At 40.5% G+C, this 24,130-nt stretch overlaps 1 protein-coding gene across 3 annotated transcripts; it reads left to right on the forward strand.

Annotated features, from left to right (window-relative positions):
- Positions 1-2,391: 2,391 nt before the first annotated feature.
- taf5l (TAF5-like RNA polymerase II, p300/CBP-associated factor (PCAF)-associated factor) lies at positions 2,392-19,684 on the forward strand. 3 transcript variants are annotated; one of them, XM_057844559.1, is made up of 7 exons: positions 2,392-2,539; positions 3,068-3,174; positions 6,705-6,852; positions 15,044-15,148; positions 15,673-16,019; positions 16,213-16,638; positions 17,653-19,684. In XM_057844559.1, exons 3-7 carry the CDS (start codon positions 6,711-6,713, stop codon positions 18,448-18,450), a joined length of 1,818 nt encoding a protein of 605 aa, XP_057700542.1. In that variant the 5' UTR covers positions 2,392-2,539; positions 3,068-3,174; positions 6,705-6,710; the 3' UTR covers positions 18,451-19,684. The 3 variants fall into 3 exon arrangements, with proteins under 3 accessions (XP_057700542.1, XP_057700541.1, XP_057700543.1); XM_057844558.1 differs by lacking the exon at positions 3,068-3,174; XM_057844560.1 differs by lacking the exons at positions 2,392-2,539; positions 3,068-3,174; positions 6,705-6,852 and adding an exon at positions 8,804-10,021.
- The last annotated feature ends 4,446 nt before the right edge of the window (positions 19,685-24,130 follow it).

Below are 24,130 nucleotides of genomic sequence, written 5' to 3' on the forward strand. Positions count from 1 at the left end.
GGCATTTTGTTTTCTTCAATCTACGGCATAATCATTGGATGCTTTCCTATGAAACTTTTTTTTTCCCCCTAAATTTAATACAGCAATAAATGTCACCTTACAGCTTTTATTTGTTTATTCACCTTCTCTACTGTTTATCCTCAAGAGTATTTCTAATTATATTTATGCATTTGTAGGTTTGTATTATGTATTTTGGACTAAAGAATGACTGCCACATAGTTTTCAGTGTTGTCATAAATTTTCTGTTGTTCTTCCCTAAAGCTGTCAGACTGTTGAACTCTTGCCATGCTCCGTAGACCCCCAATATTACTGGACTACTATGATCATGTCTATATACCTCACTAACATCTTAGCCCCTAACAAGCTCAAGTCAGCCAACTGCTAAATTGTTTTAGTAGTTACATATTTTTATACTTCTATCCAGCGTTTTTGTCTTTCTTGCTTGTTATTTTTGTATGCACCTTACAATTTTGCTCTTTTATACTCACTCTGCATTTATATTTGCTTTTAAAACGGGACCTGAGTTCTAATTTCTCACCATTAACATGTAAATGTGAACTGATGAGACAATAAAAATCCTTGAATCCTTATAAAATGGTCGAAATATTACAACAATAAATTTGACAGTGATAATGTTTTGTTTTTTATAATCACAGCAAATTACATGAAACTACGAATATACCAAAATATATACAAAACAAAAACATTTTATTGTTGGATTTAGCTGCAGAATTAAATCAAAGCATGGGCTTTAACAAAATTTTGTATATATACTAAATATAAAAAAGTCAAAATAGAGGCTCTTTTTAATTGTTACTGTTAAGGACTAAACTATACTCACCATATAAATCTAGGACTCTGAAGCCTTCGTACATTATTACAATAACAATTTCTATTTGTAATACCATTGAGAAACGTATGTTATAACAGTCCGTAAGGTTTAAAGTTTTTCTTTTAAATTTAACCAGCGTGAATGGTCTCTGAAGGGGTTACTGGGGGTGAGGGGAGGGGAGGGGAAGACATTTAAGTATGTAAGGGAAGCACTTTTTCAATTCTTTTAAAGAATTATTATTACTATATTGATACACAGATAAGGGTGGAGGCAAACTGTAGATGATGTACATTTTTATACAGTAGATGGCAGTATGCACTAAAATTCGCGATTAATAAAAAAAAAAAAAAACGAAGAACTTTAACGCGCATGCGCAGATAGCTACCCGCTCGCGACTGTCTCTCACGTGACTGCATCACGTCACTTCCTTCAAAGGCTTTACGCTTATAAACGCAAGAGATTCAGACATAAAAATTCACTATTCTTCGATGTCTTTAGGTTGATTAATATTTTTTTATGTCAGAATCTACCACATAAATCACTCTTGCGGCATCGTGACTCAAGTGGGGGCGGTGCTCTACGCGCATGCGCAGAACCAATCGCGGCTTGCCTAAGATTTATTCATGATTAAATAAAGTCTTAAGGTTTTCTTTTTGTGTACACATGAATTGCTTGGATCAGGGTGTACCTCAGATGCCCTACCGATTAAAAAAAATACATTTTAAATGTATTTCGATCATTGAGTCTCTCACATATATGTCTATATCTCCCGTCATCGCTCGGGAGAAAATGGCGTCGATCTGGGCGTGCGCAGTAGCAACCGTCACAATCGATGCACCCGTCACGATCGGGTAATGACATTGCGAAGCGGTCTTTGGTGATTCGTTCGGCAACGTCACTTCCCGTTCAGTAACCGAACGATTCGTTTGGGCGGGGAGGGAGATGAGGGGGGCGAACGATTCGTTGAACGATTTGTTTGAACGAATCTTTTTACTGAACGAACCGGAATGGATTCGTTTGCTCAAGTGAACGACAAATCTCGTCACTAGTGTCCGCTAGTTTGGGCACGTGACTGACAAAGACCGATACTTCTATAACTTTTAAACATCTTTGATAAACCCGACTAGGCGGTCTTAATGCATCTTCATTTGGTACAGAAACGATTTACCCAGTAATATAATTACTGTATAATATTAACGTCTGAAACAGAAAATCCTGTGATTTATAAATTCAAATAGTGTAACATCATTGATGGAAGCGTTGAGAAAAAAATCCAGTAATTCATCCAAATCGATGCAGAAAAAACTTGGCTAGAACTTTAAATCGTTTATTAAAACATTTACCGCCAGGATGCATCTCGTTTATGGTTCCAAGGCATGTTTGTTTAGTTGTCCGACTTTTGTGATCAATGCCAAATTTAGGTCAGACAGAGTTTAGTTTAGTCCCCAGACTCCCCATATTTAGGTCAAATAAACAGGTTACGTTTAATACTCCAAGTGGCCAGCTGGTAGCAGTCGTGAGTCTCAACCTAATGTAGCGTTAACAGCCGGATACGAAGAAGAAGCAATTCTCCCTCAGCGTGATGGAGGCTGAGCTAGAGGGGGAAAGACGAGATGGAGCCAAAGAAAAACTCTCTTTCCTTGTTTTGCTGAACCCGTCCGGAGTGGAACCAGTACTGGATCACTGAAACGACCGGACGAATATGCAGTAAGTTCTGTGACTGGTGCACGAAAACCCCGTTAAATGTTACAGCCGCGGGCCAGGGTGGGCCCATTGACAACAAAACTATATTAGCCGTTAGCTAGGCGGGAATATCATTGATCAAAAATTGAATCATGGCAGCCTTTAAATTTGCACTACTTTCTCTACTTCTATTTATATATACATTGATGCACTTACTGGATTTTAAAAAACGACTTTGAAATGAGTCATTCTGACATAAACACTTTGTATTTTAGAAAGGACTTTCCCATCAGATATAATATTGATAGTTTAGGTATGCAGGGACCCAGTAATGCTAGACTCTATTGCTGCCATTTACGGAAATACACGTCAAGTCCTTTGAACTGGAGGGATGGCAGCATTTAAAGGAATTGGCATCTTCAATGGCACTGAAATATGATCATTCACTGTCAGCCCTCCAGGTTAAAATGGATTGCACATCTTTCGCCGTCAATGGCAGTGAATGAGTTAAGAATAATCCATGGTGTTGATTAAAAATGTTGATTATGTTAGGAGCCCCATGTTAGTGGAGGAGTAGCTAAGTTCTGCCACCAGCTGATGGCCGGCCAATTTAACGACGAACAGCAGAGTAATGGAAGAATCCTGCAGAAGTCCAAAAGGTGAGGAAAAAGTAGTGAAAGTGTCAAGAGCATTCAGGAAAAGGTTCAGATTAGGGCTACAACTCATAGTTACAAAGATAAAATAAAGCCTAATTGAAGAGTATATCACAAAATAGCCACACTTTATTCAATAACAAGATTTGAAATAAACAGGGCAGAACATGCACAAATAAACTGATCATAATTGATTTACTTTGACATTTAAGAAAAAAAAAGGCCAAAAAGGTTGAATAATGTGTTCTAAAGTAAAAGCAAGTGTCTTATTTGATTAAACTAGCAATGGGACGTGATTTCCCTGGATTGACAGCAGTGTTGTTTTTGGCAGCCATTTTAATTTTCGTCTTAGTCTTTTGGGCGAAAATACTTATTAGTCTTAGTCATATTTTAGTCATTTCAAAATGTCTTTGTATTCGTGTAGTTTTAGTCAGCGAAAACTCAAATTTCGCCTAGTGTTTGTCGACAATTCTCAAAATGTTTTCGTCTATAAACTTCAAAACAATTTCGAATGAACATGACAGATGAGCACATAACTGTACAAGGATATCAACATTTTCATGATGATAGTAAACACTCAGCAAGAAAACAGCACACTTTTTGCAATTAAACTCACCTGGACACCACGAACTGTATGTAAAATGTTTTCCAAGAGTTTAAGAGACACCGAGTTCCAGCGCTTAATGTTAATGCTATCGCGAATGCAATGCTAACGCTACAAGTTAGTTTAGTGTGTGATGATCACTCAGCACAGACCATTAGAGGCTAAAGCAATATTGCATATATTATCTAGACAAGATAAGAAAGCAAAACTTACCAAACAGCACCTGACGCATGTTTCACAAAAGGAGCCTGGAATGGGCACAGTGTGTGTGTGTGTGTGTGTGTGTGGGGCGGTGGGTTCGGGGGGAGGCGCAGCACGTCCCATGAGTGACATGACCAAACCCTGGTAAATGCTTGCTAACTACACATGCAATAAGAAAATATCACACATTGTGAATTAAAGACGGAAACTATGGTGAATTTTCATTTCTTTCTCGTGTTGTCAGACGACAACTGGCATCCAACTCGTTATGTTTTAATCCCGAGTTATGCTTCTGCGTTGCGGTGACGGCGAAGCTTCTACGGCGTCAATGATCATTCGATAGTTCTGTGGCAAGGGAACGCGTTGCTCTTTAATTCACCACCAAGCCACTAGAGGGGTGTGACGTTGTATTTGTATGGTTTGGGGGGGGGCTCTTGTCGACTTCCTCTAGTTTTCTTACGGTTACGCAATAATACTAATGTTGATGGAACGGTTGAATGTGGATCTTCAGCTCATCAACATTGAATAACAAATGTTGATCATACTGTAATGTCCGTAACTATGCGCGGGTCCTTTAAGAGGCGATCAGACAGGGAAGCGGTGACGTAGCGGAAAGCGAGTGGAAAGAACGGGAGAAAGCGAAAGTTAGCAGCCAGCTATTATTTTGTTGTTTATTTTATTGTTGCCACAATAAAGTGGGGAAAGCCGTCATCAACTCCCCCCATCCCTATCCGTTATCATAAAAGCACTGAGGCACTCTCAATCAGTGATGATGTATCAAGTGTTTGAACTGTTGTTGAAAATTAAACATCAAAACAACTCTTTTGACACCAAACCTGTACTTTATTCTTCATATACTTGAAGTGTGAAATGTAAATAAGTAGAGGTGTGCAAAATTTCCGATTCTTAGATTATTCGCGATTCGGCCGTGGAAGATTCGAGAACGATTCACAAACATCCAAATTCCGATTATTGAAATATGCGAAGTAAAGCGGAAGTACACAACACTCAGCGCGCTGCGCGGTCTTCGGGACGGAACGGAGCGAGAGTAGCTAAACATCATGCTTCCCATTACCCGGCCCCTCGGGTTCACGGCTCTAGCTCAACTCATGCAACGAGATAAAAAAACACAACAACATACCTGACTGCTGCCGAAAAGCTGCTAGAAAGTACATCCATATGTTACTGTGGATATCATTTATATAGGACTAGATGCAATATAGATTTGGTAGTGTTAGCAGCACATCTACAAAAAGCTAGATGCGGGCGTTATAAACGGCCGCCATCTTAAAGCAGTACACTTCCCTGCAAGGCTGTTGTAGCGAACCTTCCAAGCAAACCTAATTAACTTTTTATCTAAAATACTCTTAAATCGGTAAAATATTGACTTGAATCTATCTTTAAAATAGTTTTAAAACTTTCACATGTTGAAAGTAGACAAAAGGGAAATTATGGAATAATGGGAGAAATTTTAACAAATTTAACAGTTGATTCACAACATTAAATTAATTGAATGTAGTTTAAAGCTGCTGATACAGAATGGGGACTGGAGTTTTTTATTTAATGTTATTTTTGTATATTTGTTTACTGCTATATGTTAACTTGATACTGAAATAGTAGTGTGGTTTAGCCTGAGAGTATTTTTGAACAATTTTGGAACTAATGTACAAAACATTTAAAAAAAAAAAAAAAAAGAGGAAAAAAAAGGAGGGGGGTGCATCAATAATCGTTTTATAATCGAATCGGAGCCTCTGAATCGTAATCGTAATCGAATCGTTAGGTGCCCAAAGATTCCCAGCTCTATAAATAAGTCACAGACTCACAGAAACATATGTATTTACACAATAAATGATGAAGTGCACCAACCAAAAATACAACATAGTGATAAAAAGCTGGCAGTGTTTGGCCAACTGTGGGTGGCCATTCGCTTCCGAACACACACATAGTTGTCTTGGCGGTTCTTCCAATTTTTTATGCAGTCGCTGACCTTGCCATTTGGCAATCTTTATAATGTCTTGACGAGACATTGTAGAAGTTGTCGTACTTGCTCTTTGATGATACTCTCATCGGCTCCATTTTTGCATGTTGCAAAACAATGTTTGAAAATGGCGGTGATTTCGCGCTGAACCGGAAACAACAGTCTGAGCGGACCAATCGCAGTCCATTTGCGCCACGTCACCAAGCGTCGACCAGTCAGAAAATTGTGGAGATGCACATCAGGCTACAGAATCGGGTCTACCTTGGTGGTGTAGGTAGGTCTGCCACAGAAGCATAACTCAGCCTTTAGTCTCCCAAGACATGTTTTCGACGCGTCATCGTGACGTCATCATCATGAAAAAAATGCTTGTTGATGAAATATTTTCGTTATCGTCATTGTTGACGAAAACAACACTGATTGACAGTCTGGGAAAATGTCCAGTCTAATCCAGGTGAAATGGCAGTTTCAACAGTGCTCCAAGAAGTTTGAAGATTGGATGGCCGGGTCGAGAGAAATAAATATTTGTGGGGTTTAATGGCCTTTTTGTCATTTTATCAATGGACGCCTTGTAATGTGAGTTGCTGCACCTGTGAATATTTTGAGGCTTCAGGTACATTGTTTCACTATATAGCTAAAAAAAAAAACACCCACAAAATGTTTAGGTGTTGTTAAGGAAGATGTGATTTGCGACGGAGAAAATACAAAAAAGAGACAAAAAAATCCACCAACAAAGTCAAACTGTTTTGCCGACAGATCATCATGAAGCGGGTCCGCACGGAGCAAATCCAGTATGCTGTGGCTCAGTACCTCAAGCGCAGACAGTATGTGGATTCCACTGACGGCTCACTGAAAGGCGCCAAACTCTTTCAGACAGCGGAGGAGATGGCTGCTAACCTCACTGGTGAGCTAAGCACACAGATGAATGAACATGAATAAGAGTGAGCATTCAGTTTTTATTTGTATATTTGTAGAAATGTTCCAGATTACTTTATGCCATAGCTATGCTATTCATCAAATACCCATATAAATTTGTATTTTTGTACTACCCCAATTCATATTTTGGGTGGTAACAATTAGGAGTATGACAGTACTGTATATTGAAAAGGTGATATATCGCAATACTTTGTAGCCCAGAAGGTGATCGATGTGCTCCCGCCAAGAATCGTTGTATTTAAAAAAAGTGTCAGTGTTTTAAAAACTAAAAAAGCAACCAACAGGTTGCTACCAACATCTTCCATTAGAATAGTGTCAACGTTAGCTCACTGGCTGCCATTGAAGGCCCTAGACATCCAATTCATTTTAATTGGATTGGATGTCTAGCGCTGTCAATGGCACTGAAACCAGAGCATTCACAGCTTTCAGGTTTTGTAGGCATTTGCAGGTTATTTCCTGATCATTTTGGGGCATTCACAGGTTACTTCCTGTTGATTTTAAGTCACTTTCTAATAATTTGGGGACATTCTCGAGTTACTTCCTGTTCAGTAATCTAAAATCAACAGGAAGTGACCCGTAAATGCCCCAAAATCAACAGGAAGTGACCGAAAATCAAGAGGAAATGACATAATAGGCCCCAAAATTAACTCGTTGCCTGCCATTGACCGCCATTGACAACGCATCCGTTTGAAGTGGGAGGGATGGAAGCGAATTAATGAACGTTCATTCACTGTCAATCTCCCAGTTAAAATGGATTGGACATGTAGTGATACTCATTTCCATTCAAGGCAGAAGAATGAAAAGAGCTTGTTTTTCTGTATTAGCTGTATTGTAGAATATCTGAGAAGTATTTCCTCACCCATGTATCGATCATTGTTGTATTACCATATCGTGAGATCATCATTATCGTGAACCTTGTATCGCAAATCTTACCGTATCGTGAGGTTCCCATAGGGATGTCCCAATCGCATATTTTTGCATCCAAGTTAGTCACTTGATTTTGACAATCTGCTAATAGCAAGTCCTGATCCAATACGGGGGAAAAAAAGTTTTTGTTTTTTTTTTCCCCCTAACAAAGGTTCATGTTGCTGTACCACTGTGCCGCCTCAAAAAATGTGAATTATTTTTAAAAAAGAATAATATAGGAAATGCTTGTCTTATATTATGGTAATGATTCATTGAGTGAGTCCACTCAAATCCACTCACGCTTTGACGCTTGCGCTGCTGAGAACAGCCTCTCACTTACCCCGGTAACACACCAGGCACGTCTACTGTGCGTCAACAATGCCGGCGCGATAATGCACCAGTGACGCTCGGCGTCAATTTCCACAGGATATGTTTTACGAGCAGCGCGTCTGTGGAGCGGTTAGATCGGTTTACGCGAGGATTCCAAGATCGCGCAAGAGTAGCGGGTATTTAAAGATAAAAATACAACAACCTTTCAGACCCTGCGTATTGGTCAGCTTTCTTAAAGAAAGAAGAAAAAAGTCCTGTGGTAAAGAGAAAAGCAATCCCAATGACAGATTTTGTATTTTACATATGAAATGCCTCAATGAATCATTTTTATTTCTTATGAATATTTTTCTAAAGCTTTATTGATGATTTTTCTCAAGTTAAAGCGCCATGCAAAAATTAATAAATTTAATTGTGGAAGCAGGATTTGTGTATTATTCTTATTATTTTATTACAGGTGTTTTAATTCATTGCAATTTGTTATTTATATGGGCTAATATATATTTTATTTTGTATTTGTTTTACAAATGTGATCTAGTATTCATTTATATTCTATATTTTATGTTGTATAATTTTAGTTCCTATGTGAATATTAGTTCCTACTTGTTTTGTTGTGGTAGGACGGTTTTGTGCTGAACACGGGGTTACTGATGCGCCGAGATTAAAAGCAGAGTTAATTCTGTCCTGCTGTGTTGGTTATTATTATAGCAGAGAAGACAGCATTAAATCAACAACAAGTAAACTGTGACCTGATCTACCCACAGTCTCGAGATCTGATGGACTCGAAAAGTAAGTTACGAATGCACATTATTTTGAAAATCGACCGTATCCACTGTAGTTTTACACTAGCTACTTCCGGTCCGCCCGATCCTACCTAGTAGTATTGACGCAGGAGGGCCGTGGCTCGCGTCAATTAATAAACTGCTGTTCTTTTTCGCGTGCGACGCGATGAGCCGCTTCTGGAGTGTGTCTAAAACGCGGCCGCACTGCGACTGGTGTGCACTGGCTGATTGACTTTAACGGCCGTGTTTCACTGCGTTATCGCGGCATCATCGTTGACGCGCCATTGACGTGCCTAGTGTGTTAGTTGCCACAGCACACGATGAAGGGCACATTTGTGCCTTTGATCGTAGAGCTACCAAACTTCTATGGCAAGATCAAAGCTACAAACCTGTCAGTCATCATCAAACTTTGAGTACCAAACGCAAGCTGAACAGTTTGGCCGCACTGCTTAACAGGAGGTAGCGTGTGGCGCTGTACGAGCATGAAGCAGAAAAACACATATTTTTAAAATTATAACCCAATGCTTTTCACCCTTTAAGAAATCTGACCTTTTCAGCCAGATTGCCGGAATCACGCCAGCCGAAACCGCCGGACCCGCGCTGGCGCAGCTCCAATGACCCGGGCCGGCGAAATGCCGACAAAGAGGCCAAACTCCGCGCGTTCACCTTAGTCTTAACCCCTTGTACTGACTCCATTTTGAAAACTGGAAAAAGGCTTCGAAGCAGAAGTTGACGATTTATTCAGATCGACAGCGATCAAACGGCAAGGCGAAACAGAAACAGACTCAGGCGTAAAGCTGGGCGGTACACCGAAAATTTACCGTTACCATCACGATGACCGACGTAATTTTGACCATGTCGGTAAATTCAGTAATTTGATCAAACAAGAAAATACCGTCTTTTCATCTCGCATTGACCCTGTGCTGTTTGGCTATGTTAATTCTCCTTTAAGAAAGCAGTCAGTGTGCTTACGTATGAAGTCACGTGGTTATCAGGAACTCAAACAGAAGCCGGTAGGCTAACGCTAGCGGCTAACACTACAAGCAAACGTGATGGAGTCAGGCTTAAGGGAGCTTCGCCAAACTTTCATCTGACGTTAAGTAGACTCTTGGCGGCCTCCAGGTGGGCTTTCACCCGCTTTCCTCCCTGGTTCTCACAATTTCAGGAGTGTGTGTTTTCAGTGTTTTCTACTGGTAGCCAGGCCACAGGCTAACGCTAGCGACTAACAGCGGCTACATGTGAACATAATGGAGTTGGATAGTGGCTCTAACCTTGTCAAAACGGCTGAATTAATGAGTGGATTGTGCACGGACTGCATCTAGCAATTAGTATGTCGCGTTATTTTGTATCTGTGTGTGTGATTTCTTTGATATCTTTTATCATGGTAAAGCATTCATCACAAATTATAATCCAACAGTGACCGTTTAATGGCCACAGCTATTTTTCTGTATGTGCTTGCTTCATTCTGTTATTCTGTGTCATTACTGCCATCATAAAGTCTTAAAGAGCATATGACACGAGAAAAAAAGTCTTAAATGGCATTATTATGTGAATTAGAATCATATTTTGAGACGATTCGACTATATACAACAATTTAGAAAAGCACAGATGACGATAAATTAGTCTTTTAATCGGCCGGTTAGCCACGCCTACCATTATAGGGCTTTAGCGTCCCCAACAGGTGGATGACGTCAGCGGTAGACTGGGCTCATCGGTTTTACTATTCAGCCCATTGAGGGGGAATTATTCAGAACGAGGAAAACGCGACGAAGAGAGCCGCAAAATGTCATTGTTTCAGTCTCTCTACTCCAATATTTTTACAGAATATTCTTTTTATCCAAGTATTTTTCCCCAATAGCTATATAAATGGCTTGAGAAGGACCAGTCAGCCCGTCGAGGGGGAACTATTCACAACGAGGAAAACGCGACGAAGAGAGCGGCAAAATGTCATTGTTTCTGTCTCTTTACTTCAATATTTTTACAGGATATTCTTTTTATCCAAGTATTTTCCCCAATAGCTATATAAATGGCTTGAGAAGGACCAGTCAGCCCGTCGAGGGGGAACTATTCACAACGAGGAAAACGCGACGAAGAGAGCGGCAAAATGTCATTGTTTCTGTCTCTTTACTTCAATATTTTTACTGGATATTCTTTTTATCCAAGTATTTTCCCCAATTGCTAAATAAATGGCATGTTCATGACAAATAACAGTATTGTGCTGAATGGAATATGAAATAATAAAAATGCATTTATTCAGGACGACATGGCAAAATTACTCCATAATGGTAAAAATGTCGACTTCACCTTTACTGTCGCACCTCCCGAACGATATTTTATGACACCTAAATCGGACATATGTCATTTCCCTTCCCCGGCTTCGGAGAATGTAAACAAACCAGAAGCCGTGACAGCTAGCCGACATGCTAACCCAAACCGAGTGATGTTTCAAAGTCTTCGAAGTGGAAAATCACACATAACTATCCTGGATTATTTGACATGACGACCTGGTTGTCAATTGTCTTAGTGGATCGGCAAACCGCCCGGCGGAGAGCAATTTACAGTTCGTTCCCCGGAGGAGGGTGGCTGGATTTGTTGTGCAGCTAACGTGGTTCTGCTAATGACCATTAGGAGAGCTTTTTACATGCCTATCAATGATCAAACGTAAGTAGTCCTTCATTTAAAGGAAGTTTGTAGTGTTTACTTTGTAATCGCTGTATTCGTTTTTGACATAATACAAAACAAGATGTTTACTCACTTCCTCATAAGTCCAGTGGTCCCACAGTAAATATCCACGGTGAATGGGAACCTTTTGAAACTCCAAAAAGGCGCATACGCCTCTCCCTCATACAGAATGATTTTTCTGCAGCCGTTTGGCTGGCGTGATGCGAAAAATAAACGTATTAATCCGCAAAATCAGCTGTAGCGTGAAGAGGACGTCTTCTACCGTACACGTCACAGCGCCCTCCTCCTCAATGCAAGACCGAAGCCGGAAGTCACTCATTTTCATGGCGCGGGATTAAAAAAACTAAATAAAAATAGCGATCGCTTCCACACACATCCAAGCGGCCCATATCATTCAGGGGCATAAAATACCGCGTGTATTATGAAATAAACATGCTTTTTCGTGTCACAGGCACTTTAAATGTTTCATTCATAAGAGCAATATAGCTTTTAATATGTCTGTGTCTGCGTAGAGGGTGCATGTGTGTGCGTGCATGTATTAATAAATGCTCTGCTAAAAAAAAACCTGAAACCTTGAAGTAAACACTTGTGTTGACTATTGAGTAATTATGTCAAAGCAGCCATTAACAATAAGTTGAAGTGTACTTTTCGGGCTGTAAGGCATTTGTGTTACAATGACATGTTTGCACAGTCGTGATTTTTATAATATACATTGTTCAAGTCATACAAGCTGTTATTAATGTTGAAACAGTATTTGAATTTTTATTGTTTACAATAATTTTTTTATATACCTAATGTTTAGACTGCATGTACAATTGTTGAATTGAAATCTGGTAAATAAATCAACGAGAAACAGTTCATTTGTATTTCATGCATTCAGATTTTCAAATTATATAACAGCCCGCTTGGGCGAATTTATCGTCATTTATCGTTATCGAGGTAAATCGGCTCAATTTACCGTGATACGTAATTAAGGCCATATCGCCCAGCCCTACTCAGGCGAGGAGGCAGACTCGTTCCAAGGTCACCATATCACAAGTCAACAAAAGGTTCCCGAGAAAAATGACAATAATTAGTTAAACATTGTCTTTTTGAAGGCTCTCGCGGGGTGGGCTGTGGCAGAAGAAGGGTCTGTTTGTGGATTGGACAGGAGGATTCGGGAGTTACTGTTGTCAGGGCAACGAGGGTTGTGGATTTTGCCACCTCAGCGCAACTTGAGTGCTGAGAGTTCACTTCTCGGTCGCGGGTTCTTCCTTATCGGATGTTTCTTGTGATGACAAGATGTCCTGCCATCTGGTCTGGACTGACCGGAAGAACTGATTGCGGGAGTTGGTGGTGCAGACGGTGGGCTTGTAAATGTCTTGCCTCTTCAGCGTCAATCTTGTTCAGTCAGTTGCAGGACACACACGTTGGGCTGCCGTGATACGAAAGCGTTATGTATCTCTTATGACCTATGTCAAATATATTCTGCTTGTTTTCCTTAAACTATGATGTAAGTGCTATTCATTTTACATTGGGTGTGTTAGAGTAATACAAACAGTCAAACAGTAAATACGAGAAAAGATACTATTCCCTTCACCCTATTCTGACCCTCTGAAACATAGGGCGATCGACCCGATTTCCGATCACATGGTCGGATCGTGACATCCCTAGGTTCCCACCCAGTGGTAACAATTTTCTTGAATGTGATTTAATTGCCAGGACTATATTCTTTAACAGTCCTCTTCCACCACTGTATTTTCTTATTTTTAAAATCTTTGATGGTTTTATATTAGATTTTCAAAATCAGTGCATTAAAGAGGCCCAGAATGCCTTTCTACAAGCTGTTCTTGTTTACCTTTTTAGCTTGATTCAACCCATATTATTGAAAATCCAACTTAAAAATGGGATAACACTTTGCTCTGATTGGCCATTGGCGAAATTTGGGCGTTTGCTATGTACTAACTGCATTTTAATCATTTGATGTGGGCTGGTATGAGTTTTCCCTTTAAAAGCTCATGAAATATCTGTGAATTTGATCTAAAAGTTTACATAATAAAATAGTGCAAATTTTAAAGTGTTTTCTCGAGAATTGTTTAGAAGTGCTTTTCCAATATAAAAAACATAAAAATTAAAATTAATTTAAATAATAATAGTAATTAATGTGTAAATGCTTGCTCGGCAGTATATTGTGTGAGAATAAAGTATTTAAAAATGTGTAATTGCAACCAGATGGACTAAACTAAAGATTTATGTTGCTTGTGGGTAGAGCCGGGCGGTATACCGAAAATTTACAGTTACCGAAATTCTTCACAATGACCGACGTAATTTTGACCATATCGGTAAATTTGGAAATTTAAGAAAACAAGAAACTACAGTCTTTTCATCCCGCTTTGACTCTGGGTTGTTCGGCTATGTTCATTCCCCTTTAAGAAAGCAGTCAGTGTTCTTACGTATGAAGTCACCTGGTTATCAGGAAATCAAACAAACAGAAGCCCACAGTGGCGCCTCCAGAATTTTTTCATAGGGGTGGCCAGATGGGTCCACTTAAAATCTTGGGGTGGCACACCTAAGCTGAAAGCCATAATTTTAGGTTTTCATTATATTATTGCAGTAAAAAGGTCAGGGGAAAACTATCAGAAAGACTTAAGGACACGGCTACTGATATACTTTAGTGTATTGTGTAATATTTGAGTTTACTAATGATGATAAGCAGGGTGGCCAGTTGGGTGGCCAACAAATTTATAGGGGGGGTCGTGGCCACCCCTGGTGGCACCACTGGAAGCCCAGTAGGCTAACGCTAGCGGCTAATGCTACAAGCAGACGCGATGGAGTCAGGCTCAAAGGAGCTTCGCCAAACTTTCACCCAACATTAAGTCGACTCTTGTCGGTCTCCAGATGGGCTTTCACCCGCTGTCCTCCCTGATTCTCATGATTTCAGGAGAGCGTGCTTTTGGTAGTTTCTACTGGTAGCCAGGCTACAGGTGTGATGGAGTCTAATAGCGGCTCTAACCTTGTTGAAACGGCTGAACTTAATGAGTGGAGTGGGTACGGACTGCATCTGACAATCAGTATGTCTCGTTATTTTGTATCTGATTGTGCGTGTGATTTCTGTGATAGTTTTTATGATGGTAAAGCATTCAGCATAAAGTATATTACAAGAAATGTTTATATACTTAATGTTTAGACTGCATGTACAATTGTTAAATTGAAAGTTGGTAAATAAAGCAACGAGAAACGGTTCATTTGAATTTCATGCATTGATTCAGATTTTCAAATTATATAACGGTCTACTTGGGCAAATTTATCGTTATTTATCGTTATCGACCACCTATTTGTGGGCCATGGTTTTCCCCCAACCTGTTTCAGAGTATTCTTTTCTTGAAACACGAGTCAAAAATTTAAAACAGATCAACTGTTGTATTAAGCTTTGAGCATTTGAAGTCATCACACCTCAATTTATCCGTCTGTGTTTGTGCACAGTCCAGAGTGAGTCGGGGTGCGCCAACGTGGTGTCAGCGGCACCGTGCCAGTCGGACCCTCAGCAATATGAGTCGCAGTACGCAAGGCTGCGCTGTTTCTTGTCAGGTAGGCCGTCTCACGTTCTTGCCACACCACATTCCACACGCTTTCTGTATGCACAATACACTTAGCGAATGCTTTTTACCAGACTGAGTTGAACTACGTGTTATCATAATGTTGCCAAAGTGGATGTAGGTTGTTTTTAGGATAAACATCCCCCCCAAAAAATTCCCAAAACTTCTGTTTTACACTTTCTCCATCCAAAACAATAGTGGAGCTGGAGTAACATTACTCATCAAAATCCCTCAAAAAAGACAATTTAGAAATGCCGCATACATCTGCCAACATTACAACATGGGAGGACAACATGTTGCCAAAATGGATTTAGGTTGTCTTTAAGATATATATCACAAAAAAAAAAAATACCCAAACAAATATTAAGAATTAGAAATAAAGGTGGGATGAACGACTCTTTGTTTTCTGATGAAAATTGTGAACTCGGACAAAAAAGTCCTGTTATTTGTTTTCCAGGATGACCTCAATAAAGGAAAATGATATCACAAGTTGAGCTTTTAATGGTTGTCTTGCAGAAGTAGACATCTCATGGGCGAAAGAAGTGAGCGTGATCCTCTACCCGCTCTTCGTCTACCTCCATCTGGACATGGTGCGATGCGGCCTAAAGTCGGCGGTGGACGGCTTCTACGCACGATTCCATGCCGCCTTCTTGCAGGATGGCGAACAGCGCGCGACTGTGGAGCAGCTGCGCCATGTGCTCAGCGCTCAGGACGTGGCGGCAAGCCCGCGGCTCACCGCCTTCCTACAGCACAAATACGTGGTGCGTCTAACCGAGGGCGCCCACGGCTATCTGCTACGTTACCTTCAAAGCGATGACAACGCTACCATCTGCAGGGTACTCGTTGCACACTTGCAGCTAGAGGTAAGCATGGAAATCTATTTGATTTATACTTTCCGTAACCCTTTATAGGGCCCTCATTTAAGTCATTAGCTGCCATTGACAGTGGTACACTTAAATGAATATAGTGGAAAAACTGGATTGTGAGGGAAGAAATGTCTTTTGATACAGTGGATGTCACGTCATGTTTCAGCTATAAAAAAACGACTTTCAACAGGTAAGCGCCTCTAGGCGAACTGACTACCAACTTTACGGGACGGCAGGCGGATCCACCCCATCCACCGGTGCCCTTAACTCCACCTGGGTGGGAGCTGATGTCTGCGAGGGCAGCGAAACTGCCGCTTCGGACGCAGATCCAGCTAGCGCCCCGCAGAGCGAGGCGGCCCTGGAGGCGTTGCGCGACTGTATCAAGAAAGTTCGCGAGGGGCCGCCGTCCCTCACCACCGTGTGCTTCTACGCCTTCCAGCACACAGAGCAGCTGCTCAACACGGCGGAGGTGTCGCCCGACAGCCGCCTGCTAGCCGCCGGATTCGACAACTCTGCCGTTAAGTTGTGGAGCCTCCACGCACGTAAACTCAAGGCCAAGCCACACGTGACTGATGTGTCGCAAGTGCGCTTGGCTTGCGACGTCTTGGAGGAGCAAGTGAGTACTTCCCACACACTGTTGTTATTGAAAATTAAATTAACTAGTTTTTACAGGCTGATGGCCTGTCAAGTCACCACTCAGGTTGTTGTAACTTTGAAGTCCTACTTCTTAATCATTCATGAACTGATTGTCTTGAAAATTGCTAGCTAAGTAGAATGGGCCCATATCTAACGATCCACAGAGCACAATTCTTTATTTTTATCAGGGCTTATTAATTGCGGAATCATAGTTAGAAGTTAGCCAGTAGAGGGGAGCCTTCTGAACTTTAGGAATTTGCCAGTAGAGGGAACGTGTGCACAATACATGGACTTATTGTTGCCTGTTTTGCCTGTAGTTTATGAGTTAGCCACGTAGCCTGTAGTTGCACATATGTGCTTATTAAATAAATCTTATATTTAAAAAACTGTATATCGACTAATCATTTAATACATTACAAAATACTAAATATTTATGTAAAATTGTTTATTTAGCTTTTTATCACTTGAAATAAAATGACTCCTAAAACCCGCCCATGTCCTGCCCACCCAACCCAAGTTTGATAGCCCAAATAGAAGTTGACATTTTTTTTATTTCAAAAAACATTTAAATAATTAAATACAAATTTAAATAACTGTTGAAATAAATACATAAACGTTGAAATGAATGACTAAATATTGTATTAAATTGATGAATATTAGCATATAGACATATTGTTCTATCAAACACAACAGTTGTTTTGGCCTAAAATACAGCAGTTTATTTTAAAGAGGAGTGCAAGAGCAGAAACTGCTTTTTCAGTCTTGTCTGTGTTTTCCGCCATATATAAATAAAATAACCACACTAATCAAATAAAATGTGGAAAAAAGTTTTTTACCAATATATTTCCCAAAAGTACATTATTTGATATAAAGCGCTGAAAATATATGAAACTGCTTATTTGATTATGTATTGATTACCTTGATAATATTTTGGGATTGTGTATGGTGGTCTGCTGTCCTTGTTTTGACTTTTTGGCATCATGCGCACTTATAGATGGACGAGGAGGAGGCGTCGGGCAGCGAGATAAAGATGCTACGCGGACACAGCGGCCCCGTATTCCGGACCGCCTTCCTGACGGATAGCTCCGGCCTGCTCTCATGCTCGGAGGACACAAGCATACGCTACTGGGACTTGGGCAGTTTTACAAACACGGCTCTCTACCAAGGCCACGCCTACCCGGTTTGGGACGTGGACGTCAGTCCGTGTAGCCTGTACTTCGCTAGCGGCTCCCACGACCGAACCGCCCGCCTCTGGACCTTCTCGCGCACATACCCGTTGCGCCTCTACGCCGGGCACCTTGCGGATGTGGACTGCGTCAAGTTCCACCCCAACTCCAACTACCTGGCCACAGGCTCTAGCGACAAGACAGTGCGGCTGTGGAGCACGCAACAGGGAGCGTCGGTGCGCCTCTTCACCGGCCACCGGGGACCCGTCCTAGCGTTGGCCTTCTCACCCAATGGCAAGTACTTAGCGTCGGGCGGCGAGGACCAGCGTGTTAAACTGTGGGACCTGGCCTCAGGGACACTCTTCAAGGACCTACGGGGCCACACGGACAGCGTCACCGGCCTGTCCTTTAGCCCGGACAGCAGCCTAGTGGCGTCCTCGTCCACCGACAACTCTGTACGGGTGTGGGACGTTCGAAACTCCCACGGTGCCACGCCGCCTGACGGCTCGTCTGCCGAGCTGGTGGGCTCGTACACGGGAAACACTAGCAACGTTCTCAACGTGCAATTCATGGCATGTAATCTGCTGCTGGTGACGGGCACCGCGCAGGATAAAACGGAAGCATAGCCTGGTGGATGATCTTGTTGGACCAGGCGAGGGAAAAAACAACCAATTATGAGATGCGGACACTTAAATGGTGTGGGACATCCTTGCCAGTTCATTTACTTGTTTACTAAGGGAAAAATAATTAGAAGTAAACATGAGCTTTGCTATGCGGTGTTTAACATCCTTGCAAAGCAGCACAATATACATTCTCTTGGATGGTTAGGATGTTCACGTGAGTCAAGGGAAAAAAATATTTGTCAAAAAAAAGTACAAGACTTTTCATGGATAGTTAAGTGTGAATACCAACAAGTGGATGCACAGGATCACCCTTTATAGGGCAAGTTAATGTCCACATAAGTGGGCATCACATTTTGAGTCATTGAGGCCACATCATTACCAATTGCTATATAAGTGTGGCCTCCTTGACCCAAAATGTTATGTTCACATATGGACGCAAGGTCTCAGTTAAAATGATATATTTTTGTTTCATATTTTATAAGACAAAACTAATACAGTTAAGATTATTTAAAAAAAACAAAACAAAAAAAACAGTCTGACTATGTCCCCAAGCAACACTATAGTTGTTTTTTTTTTGTTTTCACTCAAGGTATTTAACATTTTGCCAGCATTGACAACGATAGATGTCTAATTTGTTTAAACTGGGAGGTCACTGCTCATCTTTCAATGCCACTGATGACGCTTGACGTTCAATTCATTTGGATTCCCATTCCAAATGGATTGAATGTCAAGCGCAAGCAAGCAAATGATCACTGAAGTCCTCCCAGTCAAAATGGATTACATGTCTAGCGCTATCAATGGCACCCAATGACTTGAATGCCCTATAAAGGGTTAAATGTGCCTTCTGCCGTCTAGTTATTCTGTCACTGGCATATTGAAAGACAAGAGCTACATTATTTGTAGTCAATTATCAGACCACTTACGTGAAATTGGTTAATTTATCGCGGCACACTTTATTACGTGTCTTGCACAGTGGTTAGGAATCACTGATGTCAATGTTTATTTCTGTAAAGAGAAATTTGTCACTAGTGGTGTTTGTATATTTAAACACAGTTTCACAGGTGAAGTATGTAAATATCATAGTTTATTTTTGTAAGATGTTGCTTCGCCAGCGCTCCAAAGAAGCACATTTTTCTTTTTACTCCCAAGTTGTTTGGATGTTTGTTACCTCTTTGTTTCTCAGTCAACTTTGGTTTGTTGCCTCTTGTGACTTTAAAATAAATCATGTGATTTTTTTTTTCTTTATTATTACTTATTATACAATCTGTCAGAGCTCAGGCTCAAGAGTTTTAATGGGGTTTGTCAACCTGGGGATTGAAAATGTAATTATGAAATGACACAAACCTACAAAAATGCGGCCGAGTTTGTCCTCAAAATCTGTCAGAGGTTGAAAACCGGACAGTTTCAGAATGTTTTTTGTTGAGTACAGGGGTACTCTAACATGAAGAGTCGCAAAGTGCAGTGCCCAAGAAATACCCAGCTTACATGCTGCAGAGCTCCAGACTGTGAGCAAATGGTCACATTTTTCGACTAAAATTAGAGCCAGAATGAGTGTTTTCTTCATCTACTCGCACATGCGCGACCAGCAATATTTCCTTTTTAAAAAATTTTTAAATTTATTTTTTTGCTGACAAACTCCTTCACAGTTAAATCCACTAGTTGGCGATAAAGTAACGAGGTGGTTTGCCAAGGGGAAATACAACAGAAAAAAAATGATGGAGGTGGGTGATGTGTTCAGTGGGTTATAATGGCTTACCGCAAGCAACACATCACTTTTGCTCATTAATATTCGTGATGTTAGCAATTGTCGGGAAGCGGGTCAACCTCCCGTTTGTCCCTAATATTAAATGAATGGAAATACTGAACGAAGGACATGTTTATTGAGTTAAACCAACCAATTGTGTCCGAAAATGATGTCCGTGGTGCCAAATTCACAGGTAAAGATGTGAAAAAACATATGTTCAGTTAAAGAGATGGCTTGAGTGTCGAGGGCTGAAAAAGAGCCGACCTCATCCACAGTTAGCTTTTTCATTGACACGTTTTTGTTGTGTGCATTGCCTTACGCCACTGACAATGACATTCTCCTGTTTCCACAATCTATGCTTTATCACCATATACCCTGTCTTATATATTATATCCTCTGGTTGTCTTATGTGTGTATGCACAAAATTAGCTTGGACCATGTCACACGGCGGCGGGGTTGTCAATTGTCTTCGCCGATCGGCAATCCGCCTGTCGGTAAGCAAGTTAGAGCTTGTTGTACCCCTGCTGCGGGCAGAGGGCTTGTTTGTGGGGAAGCAGCTGGATAATGACCTCTGGACAAACCGGCTGACGTTGGAGGAGCGCGTAGCTGCCACTTGGTCAACACGAATATGGCGTAGAATAATGCTTTACTAAACGGCAAAAATGTAAACGGTGTGAGAGTCATACGAGCGTAGCGTGCAGTTGTGCCGCTAACATACAGGATGTGTCTGAGGAGAACTTTTTCTTCATGTCTGTCCATGATCAAACTTAGGTAAATAGTCCTTTATTTAAAGAAAGTTTGTAGTGTTTACTTTGTAATCGCTGTATTCGCGGCCATTTTTAACACAAAGTTGCAGTTTCTGATGGGGTTGAGAATTTGACAGAACACCGGGCACACGAATAGGGCAATAAACTTGGTGGACATTTAGCCACAAAATGCAAGCCACCTCCGTATTAAAACGTGTGCCATGATCCCAGTATTTGAAATAATACAAAATACGATGTTTACTCACTTCCTCGTAAGTCCAATGGTCCCACAGTAGTTGGGCTTGTTTTGGCCAATATCCGCGGTCAGTGGGAACCTTTTGAAACCCAAAAAGGCTCACACGCCTCTACCTGGTGCAGCAACAATTTTCTGCAGAACTTTTGGCTGGCGTGATGCGAAAAATAAATGAATTAATCCACAAAATCAGATGAATTTGCAGTCCATCTACATGTTATAAATGCTGACCTGGGTGACGTCACCTTCGCATTCCTCCTCAAAACAGGAAGTTATTCATTTTCATGGCATGGGATTTAAAAAATTGAAGAAATAAAACAATCGCTTCCACACACATCCAAGCGGTCCATTTTATTCAGGAGCATAAAATACTGCGTGAAATATGAAATCAACCTGCTTTTTGGTGTCATAGACACTTTAAGTCGCTTTACACTTTTATTTTAAAGTCAACATACAATTGTTATTAATCCTTTTTTGTCACAAAAATCTTGTCACTAATCTCCTTCCACATTTGACACCTGATTTTATACCGTTCCAACTTCAAAATGTTCCAAAATTTCGTGCAAGGCAGGGTAATGCTTTTACTATTCCAAAAGTTGATGTCTATATTTTTTCACCAAAAAGTCCCATTCATTTTCAATCATACACTCAACCTAACATTAATATTGCTGCTTCAATTCTCATTGCACTGATAAACAGCCACAAAATATTTTTCTTTTCACTTCTATTGACTTCCAGTGGAGGGCCTGAGGTAATATTTAATTTTTATTGCAAAATGGATCTGAAGGGGTGCCATTCGTTCGTGCTACATTTGCTACATTACTTGTTAGGACATTCCTCTTTTACTAAGAGAGTTTATATGCTCTGTCAGCCGTGCCGAACAAGCGCGAAATTCATATCTCAATATCTATAAAGTGACACACTGCAAATTTATAATGTCTTAATTAGGGGTGTGACTAAAAAATATCGAAATGGTGATATATCGTGATACTTGGCACCTCAAAAGGTTATCGATACGCTCATGCCAAGAATTGAGATATCGTTTTAAAAAGGTGTAATTTGCTTAAAATAAATAAAGAGGGAACCAACTAGGCATGTGCCGGTTAACGGTTTCAAGGTTTACCGTGGTATGAAAACGTCACGTTTCAAAACCACTCAATTTTTCACTCATTCCGTAATACGGTATTAGCTATTTTTCACGTCCCAAAAAATGCAGCGAGAAATCCATGGCTTGGAGCTGCAGCGGTCACCCTGCTCCCTCCGGTTGTTGCATCGTCCTGTCTCTGTTGGTGACACTACACCTGAGCTATTTCCCCCCTCAAAATAGACAAAGTCGCTAGTATGAAAGTACTTCGGCTTCCGAAAAGAAACAGACTGCTGCAGCTTAGAGGAGGAAGGACAGCCGACATCCTTGCGGAGGGTGTTGCCTGGGTAAGCAACATCTCCAACATGATTTCACATTTATGTGACCATCATTCGTCACTTTACACAAAATTTAAGGTACGTAGACGCTGTCATGAACGTTTCCCACCAGCTATAAGAGTTCACTCCAGCGTTTTTAGTGTTTCTAGTGATGTTAAAACATACTTTTACGTAAGCTTGTGAACAAGCCTAATAATGTGGCTAGTTAGCATGCCAACACTGCTAAATAGTTGCCTCTCTCCCATTAGCCTACTTTTGTAAAGTCTTCCGCCATCTTTTCAAAATAACGTTTTCATAATACACCCTGTGTTTGTTCTCTCTGGTGACTTTCTGTGTTGAGGGTGTGCGTGTGTATATAATGATACGAGTCACACACACGGGCGCTGTCTCTTACTCTCGCTCTACATTAATATCAAACTAATTAATTTTAATAGTAGTAGTAGGAATTGTTTATACAAAATCAATTTGATCACGTATTGTTGTTTGAGTGATTGTGTATAATGTGTAGATAATGATACGAGTCATACACATGCGATTCGGTCTCTTGCTCTCTTTGATCATACTGTATATATTTTGAGTCCAGTTCTATATTACCAAGGGTTCTTGTCCTAATGTTGAGCAACTTGAGCTGTGGCTGTGGATTTCGTCAATAAGTTATATTTATTTCAATTCTATTTAAAATATTTCAGTTATTTATTATTTGTTGCATTATTTATTTTAATATTATACTCATGTTGATGTTCCAACTTGCGAATAAGTTGTAAAAAAAAAACCTTTTCAAATTTTTTTTTTAACCCATACATCTCAAAATAACACATTTTGGAGCTATAATTGTGTAACAAGGTGGAAAGTATATCATACCGTCAAAAGCTCATACGGGCACATGCCTAGAACCAACAAGTTGCGACCAAAATCTACCACTATAATAGTGTCTCAGTTAACGCTATAGCTGCCACTGACGACGCTCAATCCATAAAGACCGAGAGGGGCGAAATAACGTTCGTCCATTTGAAACCAGAGCATTCACTGTCACTCTTTCCGATTTTCAAGGCATTGACTGCTCGTCACTTCCTGTTCTCTAACCCAAAATCAACAGGAAGTGACCCATAAAATAACCCCAAAATCAAAAGGAAGTTACTGAAAATGTCCTCATTGCCTGGCATTGGCTGCCACTGATGACCATAGAAGTGGGATGGGTTAATTTGCTGCCACCCTCCCATTTCAAATGGATTTTACGTTTACTAGAGATGAATTAACAGCAGAAGAATGAAGATAGTTTGTTTTTCAGTTTAATAGGTGATTTGTTGAACATCCTAGAATGATTTCCTGACCAATGCATCGACAATCGTTGTATTGCCATATCGTGAGATTGTTATCGTGAGCTTTGTATCGCAAACCATATCGTATCGTAAATTACTAAGAGGTTCCCACTCCTAGTCTTAATAAGATTATTTTTCCTAAATATAGTCAAATAATTTTCTCCATCTTGTTTTGAGTGTGAAAGATTATTTAACGGAT

The sequence above is a fragment of the Corythoichthys intestinalis genome, chromosome 8 (assembly GCF_030265065.1).
Source record: "Corythoichthys intestinalis isolate RoL2023-P3 chromosome 8, ASM3026506v1, whole genome shotgun sequence".
Lineage (NCBI taxonomy): Eukaryota > Metazoa > Chordata > Actinopteri > Syngnathiformes > Syngnathidae > Corythoichthys > Corythoichthys intestinalis.

Bases quoted from the DNA above. Each gene is read 5' to 3' on its own strand.
- taf5l (XM_057844559.1), top strand. From the start codon at position 6,711: ATGAAGCGGGTCCGCACGGAGCAAATCCAGTATGCTGTGGCTCAGTAC. The intron at 15,149-15,672 runs GTAGGCCGTCTC...GTTGTCTTGCAG, and splicing joins GCTGCGCTGTTTCTTGTCAG to AAGTAGACATCTCATGGGCG. The intron at 16,639-17,652 runs GTGAGTACTTCC...GCGCACTTATAG, and splicing joins GCGACGTCTTGGAGGAGCAA to ATGGACGAGGAGGAGGCGTC.